At 50.1% G+C, this 25,699-nt stretch overlaps 3 protein-coding genes across 9 annotated transcripts in view; 1 reads left to right on the forward strand and 2 right to left on the reverse strand.

The window, feature by feature from the left end:
• Positions 1–9,546, reverse strand: part of RGS3 (regulator of G protein signaling 3) — a 48,115-nt gene extending 38,569 nt beyond the window's left edge. Inside the window, exons 1-10 of one of the 5 annotated variants that reach the window (XM_087944342.1) lie at positions 8,103–9,546; positions 7,143–7,326; positions 6,777–6,876; positions 5,705–5,838; positions 5,255–5,333; positions 4,699–4,787; positions 3,576–3,777; positions 3,106–3,169; positions 2,903–3,012; positions 2,193–2,301 (exon numbers count right to left, since the gene is read on the reverse strand). In XM_087944342.1, the coding sequence (XP_087800468.1) occupies positions 2,193–2,301; positions 2,903–3,012; positions 3,106–3,169; positions 3,576–3,777; positions 4,699–4,787; positions 5,255–5,333; positions 5,705–5,838; positions 6,777–6,876; positions 7,143–7,326; positions 8,103–8,268 (1,237 nt within the window). In that variant the 5' untranslated portion in view covers positions 8,269–9,546. Of the gene's footprint in view, positions 1–2,192; positions 2,302–2,902; positions 3,021–3,105; positions 3,170–3,575; positions 3,778–4,698; positions 4,788–5,254; positions 5,334–5,704; positions 5,839–6,776; positions 7,070–7,142; positions 7,327–8,102 lie in introns of those variants that run through there. The other 4 variants (XR_015745448.1, XM_087944334.1, XM_087944335.1 and 1 more) reach the window with 4 other exon arrangements.
• Positions 9,547–9,885: 339 nt separating this feature from the next.
• Positions 9,886–12,994, forward strand: POLE3 (DNA polymerase epsilon 3, accessory subunit). Of its 2 annotated transcripts, XM_026686548.2 has the most exons (5): positions 9,886–10,089; positions 10,336–10,410; positions 10,547–10,632; positions 11,704–11,822; positions 12,421–12,994. In XM_026686548.2, the coding sequence occupies exons 1-5, from the start codon at positions 9,919–9,921 to the stop codon at positions 12,852–12,854; spliced, it is 885 nt and encodes a 294-aa protein (XP_026542333.2). In that variant the 5' UTR covers positions 9,886–9,918; the 3' UTR covers positions 12,855–12,994. The 2 variants fall into 2 exon arrangements, with proteins under 2 accessions (XP_026542333.2, XP_026542334.2); XM_026686549.2 differs by lacking the exon at positions 9,886–10,089 and having other exon boundaries at positions 10,140–10,410.
• Positions 12,995–13,110: 116 nt separating this feature from the next.
• Positions 13,111–25,305, reverse strand: LOC113424726 (cholesterol 7-desaturase nvd-like). 2 transcript variants are annotated; one of them, XM_087944351.1, is made up of 7 exons: positions 23,386–25,298; positions 17,580–17,768; positions 16,451–16,629; positions 16,091–16,216; positions 15,015–15,134; positions 14,601–14,777; positions 13,111–13,716 (listed from the first exon to the last, which is right to left on the reverse strand). In XM_087944351.1, the coding sequence occupies exons 1-7, from the start codon at positions 23,726–23,728 to the stop codon at positions 13,555–13,557; spliced, it is 1,296 nt and encodes a 431-aa protein (XP_087800477.1). In that variant the 5' UTR covers positions 23,729–25,298; the 3' UTR covers positions 13,111–13,554. The 2 variants fall into 2 exon arrangements, with proteins under 2 accessions (XP_087800477.1, XP_087800478.1); XM_087944352.1 differs by lacking the exon at positions 15,015–15,134 and having other exon boundaries at positions 23,386–25,305.
• Positions 25,306–25,699: the final 394 nt, after the last annotated feature.

Genomic DNA, 25,699 nt, shown 5'->3' on the forward strand with positions numbered 1-25,699 from the left:
TGTCCCCCCAAAGCAATTAATGCAGGCTGTGCGGGAACACAAGGCTGCGCCGCCCACGTGGCCTGCTCACCCGCTGGCTCCCACCCTTCGGCCAAGCACGAACCTTAAGTAGAGCCACATGAGCTGGAACAAGAAGGTAAGAGCAATGGCGGGGGAGGGAAATCCACCCCGGGGTGGCTTGGTGGGAAAGTCAGTCCTATATTCCAGAGCTGCCGTAGCCACAGGACTGGCCCTTTGGTCATCCCGGAGCAGCTGCTCCAGTCCATGGCAGGCCGGTGCATCCGGGTGGAGGAGCAGCTGCTCCGGGATGACCAAAGGGCCAGTCCTGTGACTACGGCAGCTCTGGAATATGGGACCGACGCTCCCACCGACGTCAGCAAGCCACCGTCAGTCAAAATTCATATCAGTGGTCCGCGGGGTTTAAAGTTATGAGTTTGGTGGTCTCTGAGGTCCAAAAGGTTGGTGACCCCTGCGTCTAGCAAACAGAACGCCCTGGGCCTTTGAATGACCTCCCCTTTGAGTTGGCTTCAAGTATGCCTTAACCTAAGCGCTGCATATGCCCACTGACCCGGCTCACGTTGTCTTTCTGGCCGTCCAGTGCCCCACCTTTGGGTTATTTGTTACCAAAAAGCTGTTTTTTTTGGAGACGAAGCTCAGAGAGGCACAAAGTGGGGAAAGCAGGAATTTTAATGGTTGCAAGTTCGAGAGTGGGCCCCCACCCCTTTTAAAATAGAAGCAACCCTCCCTGGAGTTGGCTGCTGATTATCCACCCAGTCCCCTCTGGCCTCCCTGCCCCTTTTGGATTCAAGGGAAGCCAGGGGGAGAATTAGGGCTGTTCTCCAAGGGGGAGGGGGAGGGGGGAGGTGGCCCCGGGGGCTGCAGCGGAGCAAAAGTCTTGGGTGCTTCCTGAGAGTCTTCTGCGGGCCAGGCCTCCCTGCTGAAGTCTGAAGCATCCCTCTCAGCCGGGGTGGCCTCCTTCCAGCTTGCCAGGTGATCGTAATACGGTCTGTACCTGAACTCGGCTTTCGGTAGGCAGGAAGCAAAGGGATCGCAGCCTGAGTAAAATCGAGCCAAAACAGGGCAAATGTTAAGGATAGAGATGTTTTACCAAAGGGTCCCCATGACTTATGCCACCTGAGGAAATGCCGCCTTTATTCAGAGAGGCGAGAGGAAAACACCTGGATAAAAGTTCTGCTTCTTTGCCCTACTGGCTGTGGAGGACTTCCTTCTTGTCTGCAATAAAGGAGCCAATCTAGCCAAGTGACCTCTGAGAGTCTATGGTCAAGGAGGCCTTTCCCTGAATAACAAGCACCTGCAGCGTAGAACTTACTGCAAAGCTCCGGTGTGAAGCCCAGCAACTCAAAACGGTGGAGAAGGGCAGCTAGCCCTTGACAAGGCAGCCAGGCTTCAAACAAGGACGGGTCCCTGCGCATCTCAAGGCCCCCGAGGTGAATCGGCCCAGGGACAGAAAAGGCTGCCCTGCATGCTTGCTGCCTTTTACACCCCCTGGGGTCAATGGCTCCCTCTCTCCTGCACCTGACCACCATTGGGGGCAAGTCTTTTGTCCATTGAGGAGCTATCAGGCCATGTTTACTGCGGTTACTTAGTACATGAAACAGTCTCCATGCCGGCTCCCAGGTCTACCTTTTCCACCAAGTCAAATGGAAAACACCCCGTGAAGGCCCTTCCCAGCAACGGCCTTTTCTCCTGGTAGTCTTCATACACCAAACGGAGAAATGTTGTAAGTTGGCTCCGCTGCTGTTCCACAGGCAAGAGAGAAGAGCATGGTGGAGCTAAAGGAACAGGCCTTTCCTCCTCCTGCGGCCTCCAAGGCTTCCCCTTCTCCTCCTGAATGGAAGGGAACATGACGTCCTGCAAGCATTCCACCATCCCTTTCTGGCTACTCTCAAGGCCAGCACTGCAGCCCTCTTGCCTCCAGGGTGCTTTACTTCCTTCCTTGTCAAGGAGAACATAAAACACACCAGCATGCAGACTCTCCCACCAACAAGCTGGCGGGAGAGCTTGCTGGAGGGGCAGGTGGGCAAGGAGAGCAGCATCGGGGCTTCTGCTGGGGGGTGAGCAGGGGGCAGCTGACAGAAAAGATAAATGCTGAACCTTCCCTGGCCTCAGCTCCTTAGGCTTCAACTACATTCATAAGGCAGACTGCTAGAATAAAAGTCCACTGCACTCACCCTCCATGCGCAGCCTTGCCACATTGCTCTTATATTCCATAAATTTCACACAAGATTTTCTCTTAGCAAACATTGCTGGAGACGCCTGCAGCTTGCAATTCCCTGCAGCCTGGAGGAAAAATACCCACAAAAACTAGGCAGGCTGTTTCCCCCAAAATTGTTTCTTTTTGTGGGGGGAGGGGGGGAGCACCAAAAACAACAGAAAATAATCAAGAGAGAGACAGCTCAGTAGTTAAACCACCTGAGTTTCCTGCCTCTTTTCACGTGGAGAGCAGGAGAGGGAGAAAGAGCTGGCCACCTTTCTCCGGCCAGGCAGGACCCCTTAAGTCCCCCTGGGCCAGGACTCCAGAGGGAAGATGCCCCATGCTGACAGGATGATCCTTCCAGACTGCCCTCCTTCCCAAGCCCGCTTCCCTTCATTGCTGCACTTTCATCCCTGCCACTTTAGGAATCAATCCTGGCACAATAAGCCTCCACTGGGGCGGAGACCACCACTCGTGGTCTCCATGGCAGACCAGGTCACCTATTCACGGGGCTTCAGGCAACCAACCCTTGCTACTCCCAGCACCTCCAAAAGTCCCAGAGCCATGCTACCGTCTGCCTTTGCTCAGCCTCTGCCTGGGTCTTCCTTCTCCCACTCAGTCAAGAATGCAGGAGCCACATTTGGGGGGGAATTAGTGACTCTGCCCTGGAGGGTCAGCAGCACTTACAGATTCTGGGGACATCTGGCTGCGCTCAAGGAGGCCCCCTCCTTTCTTGTCTTGATGGTTACCAGCATCCCCCAGCTGCTCTGCCCTCAGGTGTCTCAGGATCAGTGAGCCTGTGGCCAGTCAGAAGAAGTCGGTCACTCCTGGCTGGGAAGCCTTCCAATTACATTCAGGTAGCCCTAATGCTACAACGGAAAGAGGCAAACCTGCTGAGACGATCTTGGGCTGGCGGCCTAGGCTTCTTCCCGAATCTTTGCCTCTCATGGGGATCTGAAGAAAAGAGGGGGTGGAAAAGGAAGGAAGGAGGAAGAGACTGCAGCAAAGACCAGCAGGAAAAAAATCCCAGGAGGTTTGCCTCTTGCCTCTTTAATTCTGCCTCTCCGGTATTTCACCGGACTCCAATCGACTCCGAGTGATTCGCAGCCCCCAAACAAAGCAAGTAAGACGATCAAGGCAGAGACACAAGCAAGCAAACCAGAGAGCAAAGCCAGTCGCTGATCCCACCCAGCAAGAGGCCCCCAAAAGACCCGACTCTTCTCCCAGGCTCTGGGCTAGGGTGGTTGCAGCCCCTTGCCGAGGATACGATGTACCATAATATGTGAGCCATTAAAAAACCAGATTCGGGCCAGGCCGTGAAAACAGACGATTGCCACTGCGCTGCTTGGGTCTTGCTTACCTTCGCTTCGGATCGGTCAAAACGGGGTGCCTTCTGCACAATAAAGGAGGCTGCTAATTTCTCCTTGGTCTCCTGCAGCGACCTCCCTCTCTTGCTCCTCTGAGTCACACCTTCTTTTTGTAGCAACAGAGGCAGAGTGAGCACCAGTTGTTGCCTTGTCCTGAGGAGGCCGTCATTTGTGCTCTTTGGTTGGCCTGCAGAACTACAGCAGAGGACAATCTCAGCTCCCCTCCTTCCCAAGTGTCCCCAGAAAAACCCTGTTAACAGGAGCACAGAAGTAAGGCCTCTTTTTTCCCTCTCTGGACCAAAGATGCACCTGTCTTTTTCTCGGCATTTGGAGCCAGGTGGAAAGGGCAGAGTCCACCTTCTGCAAGAGATGCCGCCTTAGGCCACTTCCTCAACCCGACTAGCATTCTTGTTGGATAAGAGGATTAGCGCTTGGGTGTCCCGTCAAAAGTAGCGTTTTAAAATGTTTAGTTTAAACCTTCAAAAGGGAAACCTTCCTCTCTTTTTCTTTTTTACACTCAGTTTTTTTATCCTGTTCATATATGCTTTTTCATATTCAGATGTGTATGACTCTTACTTTTAATACTATTTTTATTCAAGTAGTACATTTTTTTTTCTTTTAAACTGGTTATCGATATAACGGAAAGACTGTTAAATAAGAATATGCGATGAAATTGCCAACCTGACAGATAAAAGTATAAAGCACAATGAATATGAAGATATGAGAATTATTTAAAGTTAAAAGAAATAGGTTTAGAAATGAATTGAACATTTATAAAATAAGCTTGAGGAAAGTATTTGAGAAAATTAATAGAAAATATGTAAAGTAATGATAAGATATGAAACTAAATGTGAAAGATGAATTTGTAATCAAAATCATGTTTGTATGGAAATGCGAAAACCTGGAATCCTGCTGTTCACTAAAAAAAGATGTTTTTAAAATGTGGAAAACTGAAATAATTATTTTTTACAAAAAAAAAACATAATGGAAAGACTGTACCGTGATTTCATGTGATAATTTAATTTGCTGTTTAAAAATGAGATGTAGTAATGTTTACTATAACAGTATCTGAGAGAGAGTGGCTGTTCCAAAGTCACCCAGCTTTTTAGAACTGACCTTGATTTATTGTTAGCTTTTTGATTCAGCTTTAGATAACGAAAGTAGGGTTGACCCCCTGTAGGAACTTGATTTGACTTTGTTCTTTTCTGCAAAAAGAGATCATTCAAATAAGAAAGCAAAAAAAAAAAAACAAAAACCATCCCAAGCACACTAGAATCCCATCCAAAGCTCTGCATGTGCCTCCCCCAATCCATCGCCCTCAAGTCAGAAGCTCCTAGTATCAAGGAATCAACGGAGAGAAACACCACAGAAGAGGCACCCTGAATATTCTCTTTCAGCTCGGCCATTCTCCTCAAGTGTTTTCGAATCTCCTTTGCCAAAATGCTTCTGGAAGGAGAACCTCTTCCCTATATCTCAGGAACGTCCAATCTCTGCCTTTACCAGCAGTCCCAAAAGGCTCCCAAGCTTCAGGCCAGACCAGGAAAGTCCTCACCTGGTAGATTTCCCTCCTTCAACCGAAGGGATAAAAAATGGGGGAGGACCTGTCAATCAAACAAACAAAAAGCACACACACACACACACACACACACACACACGCCCAGGCGCAACTCACAGCCCCTTGATGATCCTTGAGAGAGAGGAGATTTTCCAAAGCAAGGTCCTTCACACATATATTTTGTGGGGGCATCTTTCTAGAGGAGGGGGAAAAAAGGCCCACTTGATTTCTTATACAGTGATTCAACACCAGTTTAAAACAGAAGCATTGCCATACTGAATAAAAAAAACCTCTCTGCCTCCCATTTCTCTCTAAGGAGGAAAGGAGCCACCAGGCTGCCTTAATTAAAGCTCCCATGTGAAGGTTGGACTCTTCACTAAGCAAGCACCCCTCTTTCCCAGGTCTCCCCAAATACAAAATGTTTTGCAAAGGTGAGAACAACAGAATGAATCAGGTATGCAGCGGCCAAGGCCAGCAAGCAGAAGGGTGATCCTGCAGAGCAGAGCCTTGTTCACATCCACCCCCAAATGCAAGACTATACCAAATTATATTTATGGCATCACTTACACTCTCCCATTAGGATTCTGAGACTGCGGGAATCTGGGTCGCTTATCTGGAACCCACCGGAAAACCGTGCTTCCACAGGATGGCTGGGGACCCAGTCTGTGCACCACAAACTCGGAGGGCTCTGCCACCTGCACCTAACGTGTCCATGCGAAAGGAACGACTCCTTACTATTTGGCAAAAGAAGAGCTGAAGATCACAACAGGAACAAACGCTGGATTGTTCAAGGGTTAACAGTCCCAGGCTCTGCTGCAGTTCCAGAAAAGGCATCCAGGATGTTCTGCCTTGGTTGCTCTCTGGGCTAACTGGCTAGTTGAGCGCCCCAAGAGACTGTTCATCTACAGTGAAAATGAGGTTTCACTCCTTGTCTACTTGGTTTCATTAAATGATTTGGAAGATTTCTGAGACAATAAGCTCTTCGTTACCCACAGCTATAAATTCACAAGAAAAATGTTTATTTACTACAAATAGTCCTTGCTCAATCATAGTACAACGGGACTGGCAACTCCACCTCTAAATGATGGAGTCACAGGCATCATCACACGGCTGTGCCAACCTAAAAGGACAGCTGTGGCAGTTTCAGTTGTTCTTAGGTGAATCCTGCACAGTTGCAGAAGCCCCACTCAGCAATGCAGAAGGGCAAAATGTGCATCAGAATGCAGTACTGCAGGCAAACTCTGCACACAGCCTGGAGTCTGATCCTGACGGGGCTCAAGTTGAATCAGCCTTCCATCCTTCTGAGACCAGTAAAATGAGGACCCAGATGGTTGGGGGAAATAGGCTGACATTGTAAATTGCCCAAAGAGTGCTGTAAACTAAAGCACTATGGGATGGTCCTATTGCTATCAACCCTCACCTCAAAGGACTCAATGAGGGGCCACAATCGGCAGAGTTTCTTCTAAATGTCATTGCAGGATGCATTTAGCCACATTACTGAACACCGAATACAAGAAACTTGAAGCAGTTGGGTGTTGAATACGGTCTGGGTGAAGCCTCCTTCAAGGCCAAAGAAAGCACTTGTACATATCCCTCTCCTTTCTCCCCACCTTCCAAACAATCCATTGAATTCACTCACTTTCTCAGGTTGCCTCGAGCAGGTGAAATTTATTGGTGGGAAATGGAGAGACTGAGATTCCATTCTGGAGTTCAGACCTGGGAAAGGATTCCTTTCCGAACTGAAATGCACACAGAGGGAGACGCACAATGGAGACCATGCAGAAGGCACAAACCCTGCACAAGAATTCTGCCTTGCTTCTGCATAATTGCAGATATATGCAGAAACAGCCTGTCCTGTTCCATTGACTAGATGGGTGCTGTGAAAGAAAATCTGCATAGGCCTTGGGGGGGGAGTGGGGGGGAGAAGGAGGAAATTTCCTTACAGAACGCTGCTCTATGCCTATCATCCCAGAAACACAGGTAGAGGAAATCCAAATTTGCTGACCTCAGTACCAAAATGGGGGGTATTATCCAACCATCATTCAGAATAGAATTTGAAAAGCAATTTCTAGCTTCTTTGCTACTGGAAATTTTCTTAGAGCCGGAATCAAAACCTCCCACACATTTAACTCGTTCTCTCGGAGGATAAAGGAGGGGAAGGTCAACAATCTTCAGAGTTGGCAGTTTGTCTGAAATAAGGAGAAAGCAAATCTGTATTAAAAAAAAGACTGGGTTTTTTTTTTCTTTCATGCACATTGGCAGATCTATTGTTAGCAGAAGAACAATGAATCTGTTTCCTCTTTAATGTTATATCAATAAGCAAATGTGGTGTTGACCATATTTGCTTATTGATATAACATTAAAGAGGAAACAGATTTCCATTTCGTTCTTAATCTTTTCCATTCACATATCTTAAAGTATATTATTTAATATGACTATATCAAAAGATGATGTTAGGAACACATTTTCTCTTCTGAGTATCTATCTTTTAAAAAAACTTCCCAAAACGTTTGAAATACAGATTGACCACTGCCCAAATGAACATTAATATCTCTTAACAACCTGCTTGCTTAAATTAAGCCTTTTTGGAATGGTTTTTAGTTAGCACCGGCTATGAAACCTAGTTTGCTACTATGGCCAGAGATGGATGTAAGAGAATAACAATGGCCCCACAGCTTATCAGCAAATTCCTAGGGACTGGCCACATGATGAAGCATGTATTGCAACATACTTTTGCTTTATGTTAGGATTATTTTCCCCCAAACCTCAAGTGAAACAAATTTGCCTAAAGCGAAATGCCAGAGCTGTGAAAAAAATGCCAGCCACATCACCCACAGGTACATTTTGGCTTAATTCAGCCCCTCTTTTATATAGCACTTTCTTATTCCATAGCCAGGAACGGAAACAACTGCCTACTAGTCGGCTTTAGTGGCCTGGCATCTAATTTCTACAGAGCACTTCTTACCTTCAGATGCTGGGAAATCTCTTCCAGGTATGGCTACGTTCTTCAGCAAAATGTGAGGATGCCCACTTTCGATTCTCCGCATAGACTCCCAGCAGGGTGGATGCTGACAAGCGATCATATTGCAAACGGTTTCATCCCATTGACCACCGATATTGATTATCCCCATTGCTGTCAGCCACTTTCTGCAACAGGATGCAAGGAAGAACAAAACAAAGTGAAACAGCTGCTCCAAAATGGCAGATTTACAAGTTTGGTGTTCAGAAAGTCCCCCATCCTTCCGAAAACACAGTTGCTCTTCCCTTCGATGTGATAACCCCAGGCATGACACAAAAATAACAAAGTCACAAAAGTAGAATAAATTCCCTTTAATGCCTCCAACTTGGGCCCCAATGTCCAATTATCCTCAGCTGGATAACAAACTCTTCAAAGAACAATCTACGAAGGGCAGAAATGCAGTCCGAATCCAAAGTAAAGATAATTAGAAATAATTAAAAAAAACCAACACAAACCACACTGAAGTAATTAACACGGCAGGCCAGGATGATAAATGGCAGACTTTCAAAGGATAACGCAGCACCCACAGTTGGGAGGACGCCAAAACCCAGATAAGGCTCAACCAAGATAATCCACGCTTTGCTTCCAGCAAGGAGCTGTGTGCAAACACCCTTCTTATATTCTGTTCTCCCAGCTGCAACCAATGAAAGGATCAGGGCCCTTTTCTCTCCCGTAAGCCATGTTGCTCCCTTCTCTGTTCCTCCTTGCGTGCCCTAGCATGAAGAGGGGTTGGCCCTGGGTCTTCCTCTGAATGCCCAGCCAGACTGTGCCCTTCCCTTGTATCATCCACAGCCAATGGAGCCACACTCCCACTCCCTGTCAGCTGCTCAACCTCCCCCTCAGAATCAGACTCCAACAAGGGCACGACATCCGAATATAATCCAGTGTTGATGCAGACCCCTCAACAAAGTTCATTTGTGCTTTGGGGGCATCTCTTTCTGCAAGACAGCAAAAGAGGGGGGTTATTATGATGGGACCTCTTGGATGACCCTTGTGGTGGGTGTCTTTTCCCCGTGATGGGGAAGGGCAGCATCGGGATACCAAGAGAGGCGCTGCCTTCTTAGGCCCTGACCGAAACCATTGCACCTGTTGTCCAAGCATGCATCTGCTGCGGGTGTAAAAAACCCTCCACTTTAGCTTCTTGGAAGAAGCATCCTTCATAAAGGATAATTATCACAATTATTATTCTTAGGCCCATGGTCCCAGTGGAGGACCAGTCGTGGGGGAAGCTTCAGACTACAAACCGGGTGGACTGACTTAATTCTTTCGCCTCGGGAACAAAGCCAGCCTGAGGATCTGGGGCCAGTCACTCTCTTTCAGCCTCAGGCAACCCATTTCGCAAAAACTTGGCCCAGAAACCCGCAGGGACCGTCTCCAAGGTCGGGACGCGACTGAATAAGGAGCCCCGCCCGCTCCGTGGCTTCTCCTGAACCAGGCCGCGTCCGAACCCTCTCCGAACCCGTCAAAGCGGGCCCCGGCGTGAGGTCTCGGCCAGGCCCCGGCCCGTCCTCCGCCCAAAAGCCCGCCTCGGGCAGGCGAGGGGCCCCTTTCCGCGACGCCCGCCGGCCGGGAGCGGAGAAGCGGCGCTTCGCCATCCCACCTGCCCGAGGTGTATAAAAATAAATAAATAAATAAATAGGCGCCGTCGCTAGGCAACGACAAGCTGGCTCTCATTTCCCAGGGTGCACTGCGCCGGAAGGCAAGCACCGGATGTGGGCGGGAAAAGAGAGAGCGACGGCGAGTGCTTCGATGGGCCCCGCAAATGGCGAGGTTCCTTTCCTACTGCAGAGGGGGCGGCGCCGACCAAGGCAGCCCCGCAAATGGCTCCTCCCTCCCTCCGGAAGGGGCGTGTCGGCCCCCGGGCGCGGTGCATGCTGGGCGAGAGGGCGCCGGCCACTGGTTTGGCTCCGCGCGTCTTTCGAGCTCCCCGGCGGTGAGCGGCGAGCGGCGAGCGGCGGGCGGGGGCGGGGCCGGGCCGTGGAGGGGCGGGGCGATGCGGGCTCGGCCTTCGGGCTCAGGCGGGCCCGCGATCTCGTCGGGGGGTGGACGGGGGGTGCAGCCGGAGGCTCTGCGGGGTGAAGCGGGCTTAACAGATAATCAGAGTGGGAAGGGGCCTCAAAGGTCATCTAGTCCAACCCCTTCCCTTGCCCCCTTCACCGCCTTCCCTCCCTCCTTCCAGGCCGGCAGGATGGCTGAGCGGCCGGAGGACCTGAACCTGCCCAACGCGGTCATCACGCGGATCATCAAGGAGGCGGTGAGCCGGCGGGACCGGGGTGGGCGGGTGGGGTGCCGGGCTGGGCCGAAGCGCTTCCTCCCCCGGCGGGCTCCGGTTCTGGCGGTGCCGGAGACGGTCGCGGAGCCTTTCAGCCGACCCGCTTCCCGCCCCGCAGCTCCCGGACGGCGTGAACGTCTCGAAGGAAGCGCGGAGTGCCATCTCCCGAGCGGCCAGCGTCTTCGTGCTCTATGCCACCTCGTGGTGAGTTTTATTTATTTATTTTATTTATTTATTTGATTTGCCAATTGTTTACAAGATAATAAGTATAAATGTATACATAGTTGTGTTAGCTGGCCGGCCGCCCTGGCTTCCCTTCGGGGCCGCCGCGACCCTCCTTCCCTCCCGGAGGAGAAACCCCCCCCCCCGCCCGCCCGCAGCGCGTAAAGAGAGGAAGGGGCTGGTTTTCAACAGGGTTTTTATTTTAAAGCACTTTTTAAGACGACCGGTTTTTCTCCATTAACAAATCATTATTAATTCTGTGCAGAGACTATCCTGGAAACGGATAGTTACCGCTGGGGCTGAAAGCCTGCCAAGACTGCCAAGCTCGGCTTGTCTGATTTCCCTTTCGTCTAGTTCAGTGGTCGCCAACCAGCGGGCCGGGGACCACTGGTGATCCGCGAGAAAATTTTGCTGGTCTGCAGAGAAATGTCACCCCCCCCCCAAAAGCAATTAATCCAGGCTGCGCAAGAACACAAGGCTTGCGTCGCTTGCATTGCAAACAACATGAGGTAGTGAGGAAAGGGCGGAGGGGGGGAACTTGCCCCACTCGCCTGGCCTGGCCACCGGGCTGCTTCTTTCTTCTGCTTTTGGCTGCATGCAAGGAAAGCAGCAAAAGTTTCTTTCTTTTCCCCAAACTCCACCAGAAATGAATCTTTGGCACCCTGCAAGGCCTCCTGCTCCAAGAGGCTGCAAAGACTCATTTCTGGTGGAGTTTGGGGGAGAGAAAGAAAGACTTCTGCTGCTTCTGCTGCTTTCCTTGCATGAAGCCAAAAGTTTCTCCCTCTCCCTGAGAACGGAGCTGGAGATGGTATCCTGCAATCCCAAATAAAGAACGATCGATCGGTAGGAAAACAGGAGTGGGGGGGTTTCCTGCAGACTTTTTTGGGGATTTTCCCAGCGTCTCTGGTCTGCGGGATTTAAAATGATGAGTTTGGTGGTCCCTGAGTTCCAAAAGGTTGGCGGCCCCTGGTCTAGTTTACCAAAACGGAAGTGGAAAACTTTTAGGTATAATGGGGACACACACGTTCATTTGCTTTTATCTCTTTAAATTAGCGCCAACAACTTTGCGAGGAAGGGGAAGAGAAAGACACTGAATGCTGGAGATGTTATTTCTGCCATGGAAGAGATGGAATTCCAGCGATTCGTAGGACCTCTAAAGGAGTCCTTAGAAGGTAAGTGCACCTGGCTGCCTTCTGCACTCTCCATCCGACTCTTCTCCCTTCCCTTCACTTGCTTCTTTTAAGCTACTTGTTTGCCAAAGGCCAGTGCAAAGTTCTAAACACACTTGGCATTTTTTGTTTAAAAATTATTTCAACCGAAACAAAATCAGGAAAGATATCGATACACCAAATATGACTTGGCGTCAGAAGCAAAGAACCAGATGAAACTTTTCCAGCCCCAATTACCCTGTTAGAAAGTTTGCTGCTTTATTGCTGGAATACTATTTTGAGATACGCTATAAATATAAATATATCATAAAAAAGATTGTTGTGAAATGGGTTAGGAATAAAGATTTCAGCACTGAATGGCTTGCTCTTTAGACTGACTTCCCCCCACAAGGGATGCCCATTCATAGTTCTTCACGGATATCGGTGAGCTCCGCAGAGCCACCCTTCCACAGAAGCCGCAACAAGGCGTAATATTTTTGCCCCATCCCTTAAAGCGCTTCTTTGCATCACTGACTCGGTAGCATGCTGAACAGCAGGCACAGCGCCTCGTCGGTCTTCTGCTTTGGCGGTTTGTTTTAATGCTGTGTTGTCGGTCTTCTAGCTTACAGGAATGAGCAGAAAGGCAAAAGGGGAGTGACGGAGCTCAAGAAAAAAGACAGAGAGAAGAAGGAAGATGCCGAAGACCCTGACAAGAATCGGGAAGAGGAAGAAGAAAATGAGGAGGAGGGAGAGAGGATGGAGGAAGAGGAGGAGGAAGAGCAGCAGCAGAACGAGGAGGAGGAGGAAGAGGAGGAGGATGAGCAGCGGCGAAATGAAGAGGAAGAAGGGAGAGCTGAACTGTCCGGTGGGGGTGGAGGCAGTGAGGAGAGAAAGCCAACGGGAGGAAACACAACGGTCTCCTTTTTGTGCTGGAAATGGCTCAGCTGTTCTGGGGGCACCTCAGGGAAACCCCTCCTTGCCTTTCTCTCCCCGGTTGGAAAGAATGAAAGGGTGACATCTCCACCGCTTCTTTCTGGGCATGGAAATGCTGCTTGAAAGGGGCGCTCCTTATCTTTCCCTGCGGTGGTGCTGATACTCTTCATTTTGGCTTTAAAAGAGTCGGACTTTCTCCACTCAACGTGTTTTTCTTCAGCACTTCATTGAATGGGGTTTAATTAAAAGTCACCTTTTGCAAAGCTGCTTTTACTCTTGGCTCGATTTATGCTCTGCTGAGCAGGAGGGATTTTATTCCTGAGCGTTTTATTTCTGCCTATTTCCTTCTGTAATAAAACGGACAGTGAACGAAAAGTGGTTCCGGTTTGCTCCTGTTCCATTCGTGCAACAAAAAAAGAGGACAAGTTAGTTAGAAAACCTTGAAGCCTTGCTGACTTCTGGATGTTTTCCTCCCATCAGCAAATCACTTTTGCAGTCGGTCTTTCCTGCTGGGGTTGCATTTCCAGTCTTCACTCCTAAATGTGGACCAAAATACCCTTCAGCTAAGAAAAGGCACTTTAGGCTATAAAAAGCAAGTCAGCTGCTGGGGTCTTGTGGGGTGGGAGGGTAGCACCATTTCAAATGCTTCTGCAGGCCGTCACTTCTGATTCCAAAGTATTACCTGAGCCAAATTCACATCCAACTCTTGGATCCCTTGGCTCCCAAAAGTTAAAAATCACCTTCTCCCTCCCACACACAGGAGTTTATGGACTCTCAAGTGGTTGTAGAAGTGTTGGGAGTCCCTAACCACTAGTTAGGGTCATCACCAATCCAGCTGTTCCTTCTGGGCATTGGGTTTCCAGCTGTTCTGGCTGTAGAACTGGGAGAACCAGCGCCGGTGCCTCAGGATGGCGGCATCTTCCTTCACCAGCAGCGGCTTGGAGAGGAACTTCTTGTTGTTCCAGATCATTACGTCCCGCTCAAACTGGTTCAGGAGGGAAAGAGGAAGACAAATGATCAGGAAGCAGCAGCAGAACAAAACCCTTGGCCTAAAAGGCATGGAACAATATAAGGAAATCCAGAAAAATGTCAGGTATCCGCTGTGTTTTTGTTCAACCCTCCGGCCAGGAGAGGGTGGCTCCAATGAGTCATCCCAGAGGGGTCGTACCCTTCTTGGAGTCTGATTCTGAGGGGGAGATTTAGCGACTGACGGAGAGTGGCTGCAGTGGCTGTGGAAGAAATGAGGGAATGTCCAGCTGGGCATTCAGAGGAAGACCCAGGGCCAACCCCTCTTCATGAGCCATGCACGGAGGAACGGAGAAGGGAGCAACGTGGCTTATGGGAGAGAAAAAGGCCCTGATCCCTTTCATGAGTTGCAGCTGGGAAAACAGGATATAAGTGGGGAGTTTGCACACGGCTCCACGCTGGAAGCAAAGTGTGCATTATTTTGGTGGAGGCTTACCTGGGTTTTGGCTTCCTCCCAACTGTGCTTGCTGCATTATCATGTGAAAGTCTGCAATTTATTATCCTGGCCTGCCGTGTTAATTACTTCAGTGTGGTTTGTGTTGGGTTTTTTTTTTTAATTTCTAATTATCTTTACTTTGGGTTTGGACTGCATTTACTCTCTTCGTAGACTGTTTTTGGAAGAGTTTGATATCCAGCCAAGGATAATTGGACATTGGGGCCCAAGCTGGAGGCATTAAAGAAAATTTATTCTACTTTTGTGACTGTTACTTTTGTGTCACACCCCGGGTCATCACACCCTTCCTCCCCAACAGATGCACTCCTCTGTCCCTCACCAGCCCTGAGGGGCCAGGAGGTCGCACGGACCGAGTTTTCCCCCAGGACCATCCCTGCAGCTCCCCTCACCTGGACTCCCTCAGCCCACAGTATCAGCTTGGCTACGAAGGACGGTATGTTGCGTGGGTAGTAGATTTGGTGGACCACGTGCTGCAGAAGTGGCTCCAGAGGGATGACAGTCTGAACGATCAGCCCCTTGCCCAGGAAAGCGTGTCTCAGGGCCAAGGTTACCAACCCAGGACCGATCTGAACGGAGAAGACAAAAACCACCCAGTTAAGAGTCCATTTTCCCCTCCAAACTGAATTCAAACTAGATAGGGATTAAGCCAACAAAAAACACCCCAACAAATCAAGAGTGATTATTACGTTTATCTCTCTCTCTCTCTCTTTGGGAGAGGCAACCAATTCAACATCACAGTAATCGATGCAGTCCCTGGCTTGGGACAAACACCGCCCTCTCCCTGGAAGGAGAGGATCTCGTACCTGCCTGGCCGTAACATGTAGATCTAGGAAGGGGATGGGCTTTCCAAAGAGCACCACGTGGTGGGTAAGAAGCATGACTGAACAGTGTCCATTGGGCTCCGGCTCGGGCTGCCACTCTGCCTGGGAAACAAGCATTGCATTGACTGGAAATGCTCCTGCTGCTTTGGCGCCAAAGCCCCCACCAGCCCAAATGGATACACACACACATACACACATACCCAGGGGTGGGATTCTACCGGTTCGCACCTATTCGCTAGAGCCGGTTGTTAACATTCTAAGCAGTTCGGAGAACCGGTTGTTAGAAGAAATTACTGGGCTAATCCTGTAAGGAAGGCAGGAAGGAAACATTCTGGGGTTGCTTACAGAATCTGCCTCTCCATTAACCCTTCTTGGCAGGACTAGACTTCCTGTCTCAAGAACGTCTCTGGAGTTTTTCCCCCCTCCTTTGCTGGTACTTTGCTTGCGTGGAGTGACCCTTTAAAGTTGCAATGGCACTGGAAAAAAGTGACTTATGACCATTTTTCACACTTACGACTGTTGTAGCATCACCACAGTCATGAGAGGCCAGGCGAGGAGATGCGTGCCTCGATGTGATATTGAGTTGGCCACACCCAGCCAATTGCATGACCACCAAGCCACGTCCACCCAGTCATGTGACCACCAAGCCACACCTACCACATAAGCCACGCTCACAGAATCGGTTGTTAAAAATGTTGAATCCCACCCCTGCGCATACCCCTTTCTTTCTTTCCAGCATTACTCACGTTCTGGAGCCTCCCCACACACATTGCAAGCAGCCCAGGTGGGAGGTGGGGGCTGATCTGCCGCTATCCGCAACTGAAGGCAACGTAGGATGACAGGGAAGGGGGTCTCCTCCATGCCTGTCCTCCTCCGAGGCTTAGTAGCCGAGGCTTTTGGCGCGTGTTTAATGTTGGCTTTCCAAATATAGGAATGTAGGCAGCTTTGCCCGCTCCTCCCTTGTGTTCATGTTTAAAGTTGCAGCAGCACAGCCTCCTTGGCTTTCACAACAAGAAATTGGCCCGCCGGGATTTGGAACCAGTTGCTGGCTGCCTTACCTCCCAGGTGTGCTTGAAAAATGCCCAGCGGTGGTTGTCCGTGAAGCGTAGATCACTTCCACTCAAGACCGAAGGATTATGGAGAAAGGAAAGGTGGGCTACATCGGCAGCATTCTCCGGAATTTCCTGCCCGGGAGGGAAAGGAAACATTCACCTAGGCCCTGCTTGGCCAGAGGCAACTTAGAAGCACATCTTTCGCCAAGACTAAGAGAGTCACCACTGGCGGAAGCCCATCTAACTTTCAAACCCCAGAACCGCCTCTCTGCACCCCGCCACTTCTCCCATTCCGCTCCATCCCGCACCCCCAGGTTCAGTTTGAAAAGGTGCCACCGCTGGCCTCCCCTCGGCGGTCCAAGCTACCTCGATGTGCGCGCTGACAAAGTGCTCCGTTGCAGCCCGGAAGGCCCAGTTGGGCGACGACACCTCTTCCTGCTCGGCTACTTGCCATGCTGGGCTCGTGCCATCACAGTGATACCACACCATGATCATGTTGTTGACTTCACATGATGGCCAGACTTTGGTGCTTGCAAATGCAGGCACTGGAAGATATGAAGCACGAGAAGGTAAAAAGCGCCTCTTTGTGGACTGACACTCCATCCCAGGAGTGTAGGATTTCCCATCGTCGATGCATACAAGCTAACGCCAAGTTCATTTATTTGTCCCCGTGGCTGCACTGAAAACAGGACCGAAATGGTTTAGCAATTTATTAATGCTTTAAAAATAATCAGCCAAATAAAATTGTGTCCAAAATTTTGGAGGTCTGTCACTAGCTACATTTCTAGGAAGGAATTTAGAGGAACAAAATCCATTCTGGTTCCCCTGTTGCTAGGCATGGCTCACCTGATGCCTGAGCCAACTCATCCCCTGGAGAGTCAAAATGAGATGTCTCCCCACCCCATCCCACCCCCATAGCAGACAAAGGCCCTCCGTGATGCTCAGGGACACCCTTGGTTGCAACACCACAGCCACTAAGAACAACTAGACACAAGAACAGTGTTTTCCGAAACGCCATCACTCTGCTAAACAAATAATCCCCTCAACACTGTCCAACTCTTTACAAAGTCTACACTACTATTACTATTAATCTTCTCATCACTCCTTATCACTCATCCCCTCCCACCTGTGACTGTATGACTGTAACTTTGTCACTTGTATCCTTACGATTTATATTGACTGTTTCCTAGTATGATTTGATTGCTTACTGTACCCCATGACTATCATTAAGTGTTGTCCTTGATGATTCTTGACTCATGATGAATGTATGTTTTCTTTTATGTACACTGAGAGCATTTGCACCAAGACAAATTCCTTGTGTGTCCAACCACACTTGGCCAATAAAGAATTCTGTTCTATTCTATTCTATTCTATTCTATTCTATTCTATTCTATTCTATTCTATTCTATTCTATTCTAAGCCAGTCACGTTCAGTCGGGCCTAAACTCCCTGGTGCTTTCTCCCTTCGCCCAAACAGAAAATGACACCCTGTCACCTTTTTTGGCATATGGGATCTTGACGCAGCTCCCGTCCTTCCCAGAGAACATCCAGCCATGGAAGGGACACTCAATGCAGTTGCCCACCACACGGCCACCGATTGCAAGGTTGGCCCCGAGGTGTGGGCAGTAAGCGTCCAGAACATACACTTTCCCGTCCAAATCTCGGAACACAGCAAACTGTTCCCCTGGGCGTATGGAGAGAAGGATAAAAGTAAGTTTTTCTTCCTTTGCTGGGAAGAACGCAGCATCTATTTCACAAGGTGAGTCAGGATCAAACCCGTTTTACTAACCACTGAGACAGGCCTGCGCATCCTTTACAAAATTCACAGGAGGTGCCTGGGTACCATAGTCCATGGATGTGAGTCTTGTTTCCTCCGATAAGCTCGCAGGCAGATTGGAAAGGCATTTTGCTGCTGGCACACAAAAGGCCACTTCGGACAGCCAGCAGCGGCTCTCCAGATCCTCAAGGTGTTGTGGTTCGCTGGCAGCAGGTGCAGATGGCTGAGGTCTCTGAGAATGAGGACTCAGACGAGGGGCCTGCGTGGGATGCAGGGATGGGGCCAGGACCATCAGGGAGTGGAATGCTGCCTTTGGAGATGGTGGAGGCTGGCAGCAGTGATGAAGAGGTTCCCGAGGAGCCTGTGCCCAGTGTGCATCCGCACAGGGCTGCTCAAAGGAAAGAGCAGCTGCAGCAGCACGGGAGTAAGACTGTAAGACGATTGCTCCTCCCATAAGGGATAAAAGCCAGCCTTTGGGGTTGGCTTCTTTGCAGGAAGCAAAGAAGTTCTTTCAACTCCAAGTTCTTGTGGAAGTCCTGTCTATTCTGGTTTGTTTTCGGAGACTTTTGGTTTTGGATATTTCCCTGCAATTAATCTTGTGTTCTTGGCAGCCTTTCATAACCTTGAAAGGGCTTCCTCTTATCTGGGGCAATTAATTTTAATGACTCTTTGCTGTGAATGAACAGAATTCATAGAGACGCATTAAAAAGGTTTGCTTTTATATATACTTTGTGTTTATTTGATTTGAACAAGGCTTGGGTCAGAACACAAGGGGGAATGGAGGAAGAGAGGAACTTTCTCTTCACCTGTCCCAGGGCCAGTTTCAACTGCAGAGTGTGAAATTGAGTCTTACAAGGCCAGAAATGGACTTTTCACACTTATTCAGGACAGACTTCCCAACTCCTTCAAGCATGCCCCCCTTCTCAGAAGAAGATCTGGCAGTCCTAATTACTGCAGAAAAGGTTGGTGATGGTCTCTGCCCAGGTAGGACGTAGCCCCTGCCAGGTGTATCACACAGAGCAATTGTTCTCCACCTGCTGCCCCCCTAGATGTGTGAATTGAGTCCCAGAAGCCTCTGAGGGCTGGGAAATTCTGGCAGTGGCTCCACACATCTGCTTGCCGTGCTTTTGACAATGAGCAAGATTCTCAGAGTCTTCGGCCAACGCGAGCGAGCGAGGCAGTCTGTGAGGCTGGCAACTCGACACAAAGTGGGGAAAGGATGACCGTTCCAGGACATTTAGTCCAAGTTGCCCTACCTAAGGAAACGGGTATTACTCTAGGGCCTAATTGCAGCCAAAATGCCACAATAAGAACAACCTCTTCTCTGCCTCCAACCTGCTTTTCTTGCTCTGCTCTACGGGGGGAAAAACTAGAGAAAGAGACACAAGAGGTCACTATGTCAGTTTGGTGTCTTGGTGAAGGTGCCGGCTGAGAAACCCCTGCGAGGCCTGCCTCAGACAGGTGAGCTGGCTGGGTGACTCTGGGCCAGCCACTCTCTCTTGGCTCAACTCAGCTCACAGGGCTGTTCTTGTGGGCAACCCAGGAGAGGGAAGAAGGGTATTCACCGCCTTGAGTTGTATATGAAAAAGAACAAAGAGAAGAGTAACAAGATCATGCTAAGAACCTGTGGGCCTCCACGCCTCTCCTCTTCTTCTTTTTAACCAACCAGAGGGAATGAAGGATCAAACATTCTAAGGGTTGTTGGCAAACATGGCCAGTTAATTTCCCAATCTCTTACCTAATCTCTTACCAATTGGCCTAGTCCAGTGATGGCTAACCTTTTCAGCTTGGTGTGTCGAAAATCGGGAAAAAGTGTAGCCTTCCTCGGGTCGTGTGTCACTTCAAGAAATATCAATAATTTGGTTTATGACGGACTGGGCTGGGGTGATGACACAGGGCTGTGAACCTCGTCTCCCTGGTCTCAGGGCTGCAGGTGCAGGATGTGGGGATCGGAAGGCCACCTGACAGGGCTGTGAACCTCATGGATCTCCTTTCCTCCTGTAGCGTTCCTGAGGTAATGGAACTGACAAACCTCAGTTTATGGCGGTTAAAACTGGTTCTCTGCTGCAAAGATCTTGCGGCAGCGGTGACACCACGCCTCCACGCAACAAGCAGGGAGCAGGGATTGGAGCAGAGCACAGGCAGCCTCTAAATGTGCAGGTTTTCCCCACACCAACAGGCGTGTCAGTCAAAGTGTGCCTCGGCGTGTCACAAGTGACATGCGTGTCATAGGTTAGCCATCACTGGCCTAGTCTGAGTCCCAAAGCATCTTTAGTAATACTAGCAGAAGAACAATGTTGGTTTCTGGCTAGACAAATCAGTTTGTGCAATACATTTGATAGCACAATAAAGCAATGGATCAGGAAACACGACAGATTTCTGGATGGGTTTACTGCGGTAAGAGAGAAAACCTGCAGGCAAATTGGAGCTATTTCAGAGATATTCATGGTGGTGCAGGAATGGAATCGTTTTTAATACACTTCAGAATGTGCTGGCATTGTGCCATGAGGAGGGAGGGCTAGTTTGGTCAGGTGCTAAAAACTGGAGACAGTGAGTTCTAGTCCCGCCTTAGCCATGGAAGCCATGTGTCAGCTTTGGAATCCTTATTCATCGCTGCCACGTAGCTTGAGAAAGTGGGAGGGGGTGATTTAAATTGAGTAGCTCTTAGTAGACAAAATAACTGATTTTGTTAGTTCAAGGTCAAAGAGGTTGGCGCAGGAAGAAATGGAACTTACTTTGAGATTGGTTCATGTGATGTGATGAGGAGTAAAAAGGGGATGGTTTGTAGGCTGGGACATCGTGGGAAGTCCGGGAAACTCTTGGTTTTAAAATTCCACAGATGGGCCAGGTGCTATTTCTAATAAAAAGTACTTTTGAGATTATGCTTGTCTCGGAGTTCCTGATCGGAATGGAGGTTCCCTGGAACGCTGACACTATGTGGGTAACCATGAGCCCATCACTCTCTCTCAGCCAGCCCATCTCAAGGGGTGGTGGTTGTGGGAGGAAGGAATATTAGGTAAGTTTGCTGCCTTGAATTATTTGCAAAGGCATGATATAAACAAACAATCAAACAAATAACTAAATGGCTTTTCTTGTTAATTTAACAAGTAGGGTAAGGTATTACTTAAAGAAAGTAAATTAAAATATTACCATATCTCAGAGTCTACCCGGTGCCAAGGAGGGATGGCATTGAGCAGGTGTTGTACAAATAAGAAGATCAATAATTATGCCCCAGGCAAGAGTGGCTTTTCCCTTCTTTGAAGGGCAAGTTCAAGCAAGTTAAAGAAGTATTAGTGGGTGAAAAAATTGGCCTGACCTGGCTCAATCTTCCCTCATCTAGAACAGGGGTCCCCAACCGCTGGTCCGCGGACCGGGACCGGTCCGCGGAACAAGTCTTACTGGGCCGCTGGTTGCTGAGGCGCCGCCATCTTTTTGGTAAAAAGTGCTTCCGTGAGCTTTTCCGGGTGAAAGCTCACCGGAAGCACTTTTTCATCAAAAAGATGGCGGCGCATAGCGCTGCGGTGAGCTTTTCCGGTAGAAAGCCATTTCTACCCGAAAAGCTCACCGAAGCATGGCACGCCATCTTTTTGACGAAAAAGTGCTTCCGGTGAGGTCACCGAAGCACTTTTCGTCAAAAAAGATGGCGGCGCCCAGTTGATGCCTCGCACCGGGCGCGGCGTCAAAAGGTTGGGGATCACTGATCTAGAAGACTTTTCTCTGTCGCATGCCTCGGAAATATATTTGGGGGGTGTATGAATTCTTTTTAGCTCGTATAACTATAGGTAGCCCTGGACTTACAACCAACAATCGAGCCCGGAATTTCTGTTGTTAAATGAAACATTTAAGTGAGTTTTGCCCCATTTTTACAACCTGCCTTGCTACAGTTGTAAAGTGAATTTCACTTCCCCATGGACCTGGGGCACTGCAACGGTCATAAGCACGAACCAGTTGCCAAGCACCTGAATTTTGATCATGCGACCAAGGGGGGTGTTTCAAAGGTCGTAACTGTGAAAAACAGTGATGTCAGTTTTTTTCAGTGCTATTGTGAGTTTGGTGCCTAAGTGAACTTTTTTGAGTTGGGGACAGCCCTGTGGTGAAGGGTGTGGCCACCTTTATGTAATGTTCAAAATAACTGCACTGCCTGCACCACACCACAGAAGCCAAATAGAGCCTTTTAATAAAAGGAGGGGGTGCATACCACACTGATGAGAGCACCCATGGGCACAGCCTCAGTTCACACAGCCCGAGTCAAGTAAGCTCTTGTACATAACCCACTGAGTCTGATCTTGGATAAAAGATCTAACTTTCATAAATGAATTATGCAAACTGTGTTTATTATTATTAACTTGGCCTTGGGAAAGCATCCCACCTTGTGTAAACCGAAGGTCCTCTGACATAATCCCACGTATTGAGCAAACCCCAAACCGCGCATATTCCACCCCTGCTGAGTGGATGCCCTCAATTTCTCGCTGTGCCCAATTTATTACCGTGTTTCTCATATAATAAGGCCAGGTCTTTCTTTTTTTTTGAGCCCCGAAAAAAATGGCTAGGCCGTCTTTTCGGGGGCTTAATTTCCCCCCCTTTGCATCTTCGGGCGGGCGGGCGGCGATGTCTTGAATGTTGACCTCGGCGTTGGTGGGGCACTTCGTATCGGGGTCAACGCAGGCAGCACCATATCCGGGTGTGCAACAAAAGTACTTCCTAACGGCAACCCCCCCCCCCCCCATTTTGCATGTTTTAATATAGGCCTTAATTTGGGGGGGGGGAGGGGCTTAATTTCATTTCATGCCTATAAAACATGCTGGGACTTCCTATTGGGGGAGGCCGTATTGTTGGAGAAACAGGGTATTATTTTGGTTTGTGGCACAATGAGTCTAGGCTGGATTTGACACTTTTTATACGCCTATGGGCTCTTTCCCAAGATGGTAAACACACTGGATCTCCTTGCTTTCTATCCTCCCCCCTCCCCCCCCCCAAAAGCCCCAACTCTGTGAGACAAGTTGGGCTGAGAGAGCCCAGTCCGTTCCCTGCCGAATCCTTGCCAGCTCCTAGCCTCTAGGCCAGCACCTTCACTCCCACACCAAGTGGGACTCTCCGCGTTTCTGGAGTGCCCGTCTTGTTTAAAAAGCCAAGCTGAACCAAGGCAGGGAGGGAGACAGAGCAGAGCCGGGGGAGAGGAGGGGAGGCGGATCAGTCTTCCCATTAAGGGATACAACTCCCCAATCCTCGGAACTACACGAGCCGGACCATCGGCAGCTGATCTCCCGCTTGGGCGGGGGGGTTGGACTAGATGACCTACAAGGTCCCTTCCAACTCTGATTATCCGTTATAAAAAATCTCTGCACCTGCCCTGATATCCCTGCCACTGGCCCCGCGTTTCAGCTGAGAGCGGGAAAGGGTTTCCGCTGCCATTTGACATACTCGAGGGGCGCTTGTTCCACCGCATTCCGGACCTCGGCTGCCCGTCTCCCTCCCTCCCTCTTCCGCTCTTCCTGGAGCTCCGTGGGAGCGCAGAGCCACTCACCCAGTGCAGCCAAGTTGCGCAGCTCCCCTCGGGCCAGCTCGGCTGAGCCCAAGAGCCGGAACCAGCCATTGGGGTAGGAGGGCAGGACCTGGCCGGTCCGCCGGTTCTGGCGCATCCGTGCGGCGCTCTGCGCGCGGGTCCAGCCGGGCTCAGTCAGGTAGCCCACCTGGTCCAGCGGGCGAATCAGCCACTTGGGCCGCAGCTCCAGCCACGCCACGCAGCCGCCGGCCGCGGCCACCAGCACCAAGAGAGGCAGCAGCAGCAGAAGCCAGAGGATCGGCGGTGGCAGGAGGAAGAAGGAGGCAGCAGCTACAACAGCCGCTAGGAGCGCGACCAGCCTCATCCTGAAAAGCCCGCCTGCAGCGCGTCTTCGCGCCTCTTATAGCTCCAGCCGGGACGGGGGATCCGGGGGGGGGGCGTCTCAGCCGCTTCTGCCGGGGCCGGCCCAGCCGCAAAGGAATGACCACTCGGGCGCCTCCTCCCCGGCTCGGCCTCCTCGTGTACCTGCATCCCGTAAAGGAGTGGGCGGCTCAACGCCCGCCGGCGGAACTCTCTGCCACTGGGCAGCTCCGGCAGAGCGCGGCACGGGCCCCGTCGCCCGGTCCAGCCCAACGAGGCCAGGAGCACCCGAGGTGGCCATCGGGCGACAAGCGGAGCTGGAAGAGACTCTGGACAAGGGGAAGGGCTGGCGGGGTTAGAAAAGGCGACCCTGCCTTCTGTCCCCTTAATGTCTGCAGAGACACTTTCGGCAGCTGCCCCTCTCCAGCCAGGACGGTCCCAAGTAATTCACGATTAATCGGCAAACGGCTTATTCCCTGTTTCTCCCGCTTCCCCGAGGGGGACAATGGGGAGATGGAGGGGGAATTGCCTGCTGGGGAAGCCCCCAGGATCTCCTGCTTGGGAGGAGAGAGACCCTCCTAGGGGCACAGAGGGGGTCTCCCCACACTAAGGGAGCCAGCTCTGCCCGCTTGTAGGGAGGCACTTCAGCACCTGGGCGGAGGGGCAGCTGCAATGTTAACCCTACTGCAACCGCCTTTCTAAATCTGGGGGGGGGGTTTGGGACCCCAAATGATAAGGCAGGGCTTCACGGGGACCCACCGTCAGATCGACCCTGCTGCTGAGAACTCAGAAAGGCCAAATGGACAGCAGGGTGGGGGTTTCCACAAACTTTAAGGGGGGTGTCTTGCACTGGCAGCAATGCTTGCCAAAGCACACCATGCTCTCTGGCTTCTGTAGAAGGTCCTGAGATAATTGCAAAGCCCCCCTAATTTCTCATAGCCTCACTTTCTGAGGCTTGTGCCACACACACACACACAGTTATTTTCATTCCTGTTCTCAAAGCACATTTGGGAGATGTGGGACACCAACATAGTGAAGTGTTTCTATAGCAACGTGCACTTTTTAAAGACGTCACCGGGACCGGGTTTGCGTGGCTGGATTCTGGGGCTGCTGGAAAGGGGTGGGTGGGGGGTGAGAAACGCAGTTCTTTTGTTCTGAGCAAGGTGGGGTGGGCTTAATCTTCATCGAGATCGGTGGGTGTCAAAGTGAAGATATATATAGGAATTCAATCCAACCCCGTCACTTCGGCAGTATTTGCCATTGTCTATACTGAATGCCTGCCCGTCTCTCTGCATCTTTACAAAACCTTTAATTTGCTGGTGGCGATAAAAGCTGCTAAGAGGAGGAAGGCTCCCCCTCCTGCGTTTGTTGAAGGCCTTTCAAATGAGAATAAATAAGGAACCAGCATTAGTTGCCATCAGAAGCAAAGGGGCGTCCAGGTTTCCATTAAGTACACATATAGACTCGGTGAAACCAGGCTCAATGGCAGTAACTGTGAGAAGGATCTTGGAGTCTTCGTGGACAACCAGCTAAATAGGAGCCAGTCGTGTGCAGCGGCAACCAAAAAAGCTCATGCAATCCTAAGATGCATAAAGAGAGTGATACAATCCAGATCAAGTGAGGTATTAATACCACTCTATAAAGCCTTAGTAAGGCCACACCTAGAGTACTGCATCCAGTTTTGGTCACCACATTATAAAAAAAGATGTTGGAGACTCTAGAAAAAGTACAGAGAAGAGCAACCAGGATGATGAGGGGACTGGAGGATAAAACATACAAAGAACAGTTGCAGGAACTGGGCCTGGCTAGTCTAGTGAAGAGAAGGATCAGGGGAGACAGGAGAGCAGCCTTCCAATATTTGAGGGGCTGCCACAGAGAGGAGGAAGGGGTCAAGCTATTTTCCAAAGCACCCGAAGGCCAGACAAGGAATAATGGATGGAAGCTGAACAAGGAGAGATTCAACCTGGAAATTAGG

Source organism: Notechis scutatus, chromosome 15, assembly GCF_049901735.1.
Source record: "Notechis scutatus isolate UNSWTSFEM ecotype Mainland chromosome 15, rNotScu1.2, whole genome shotgun sequence".
Taxonomy (NCBI): domain Eukaryota; kingdom Metazoa; phylum Chordata; class Lepidosauria; order Squamata; family Elapidae; genus Notechis; species Notechis scutatus.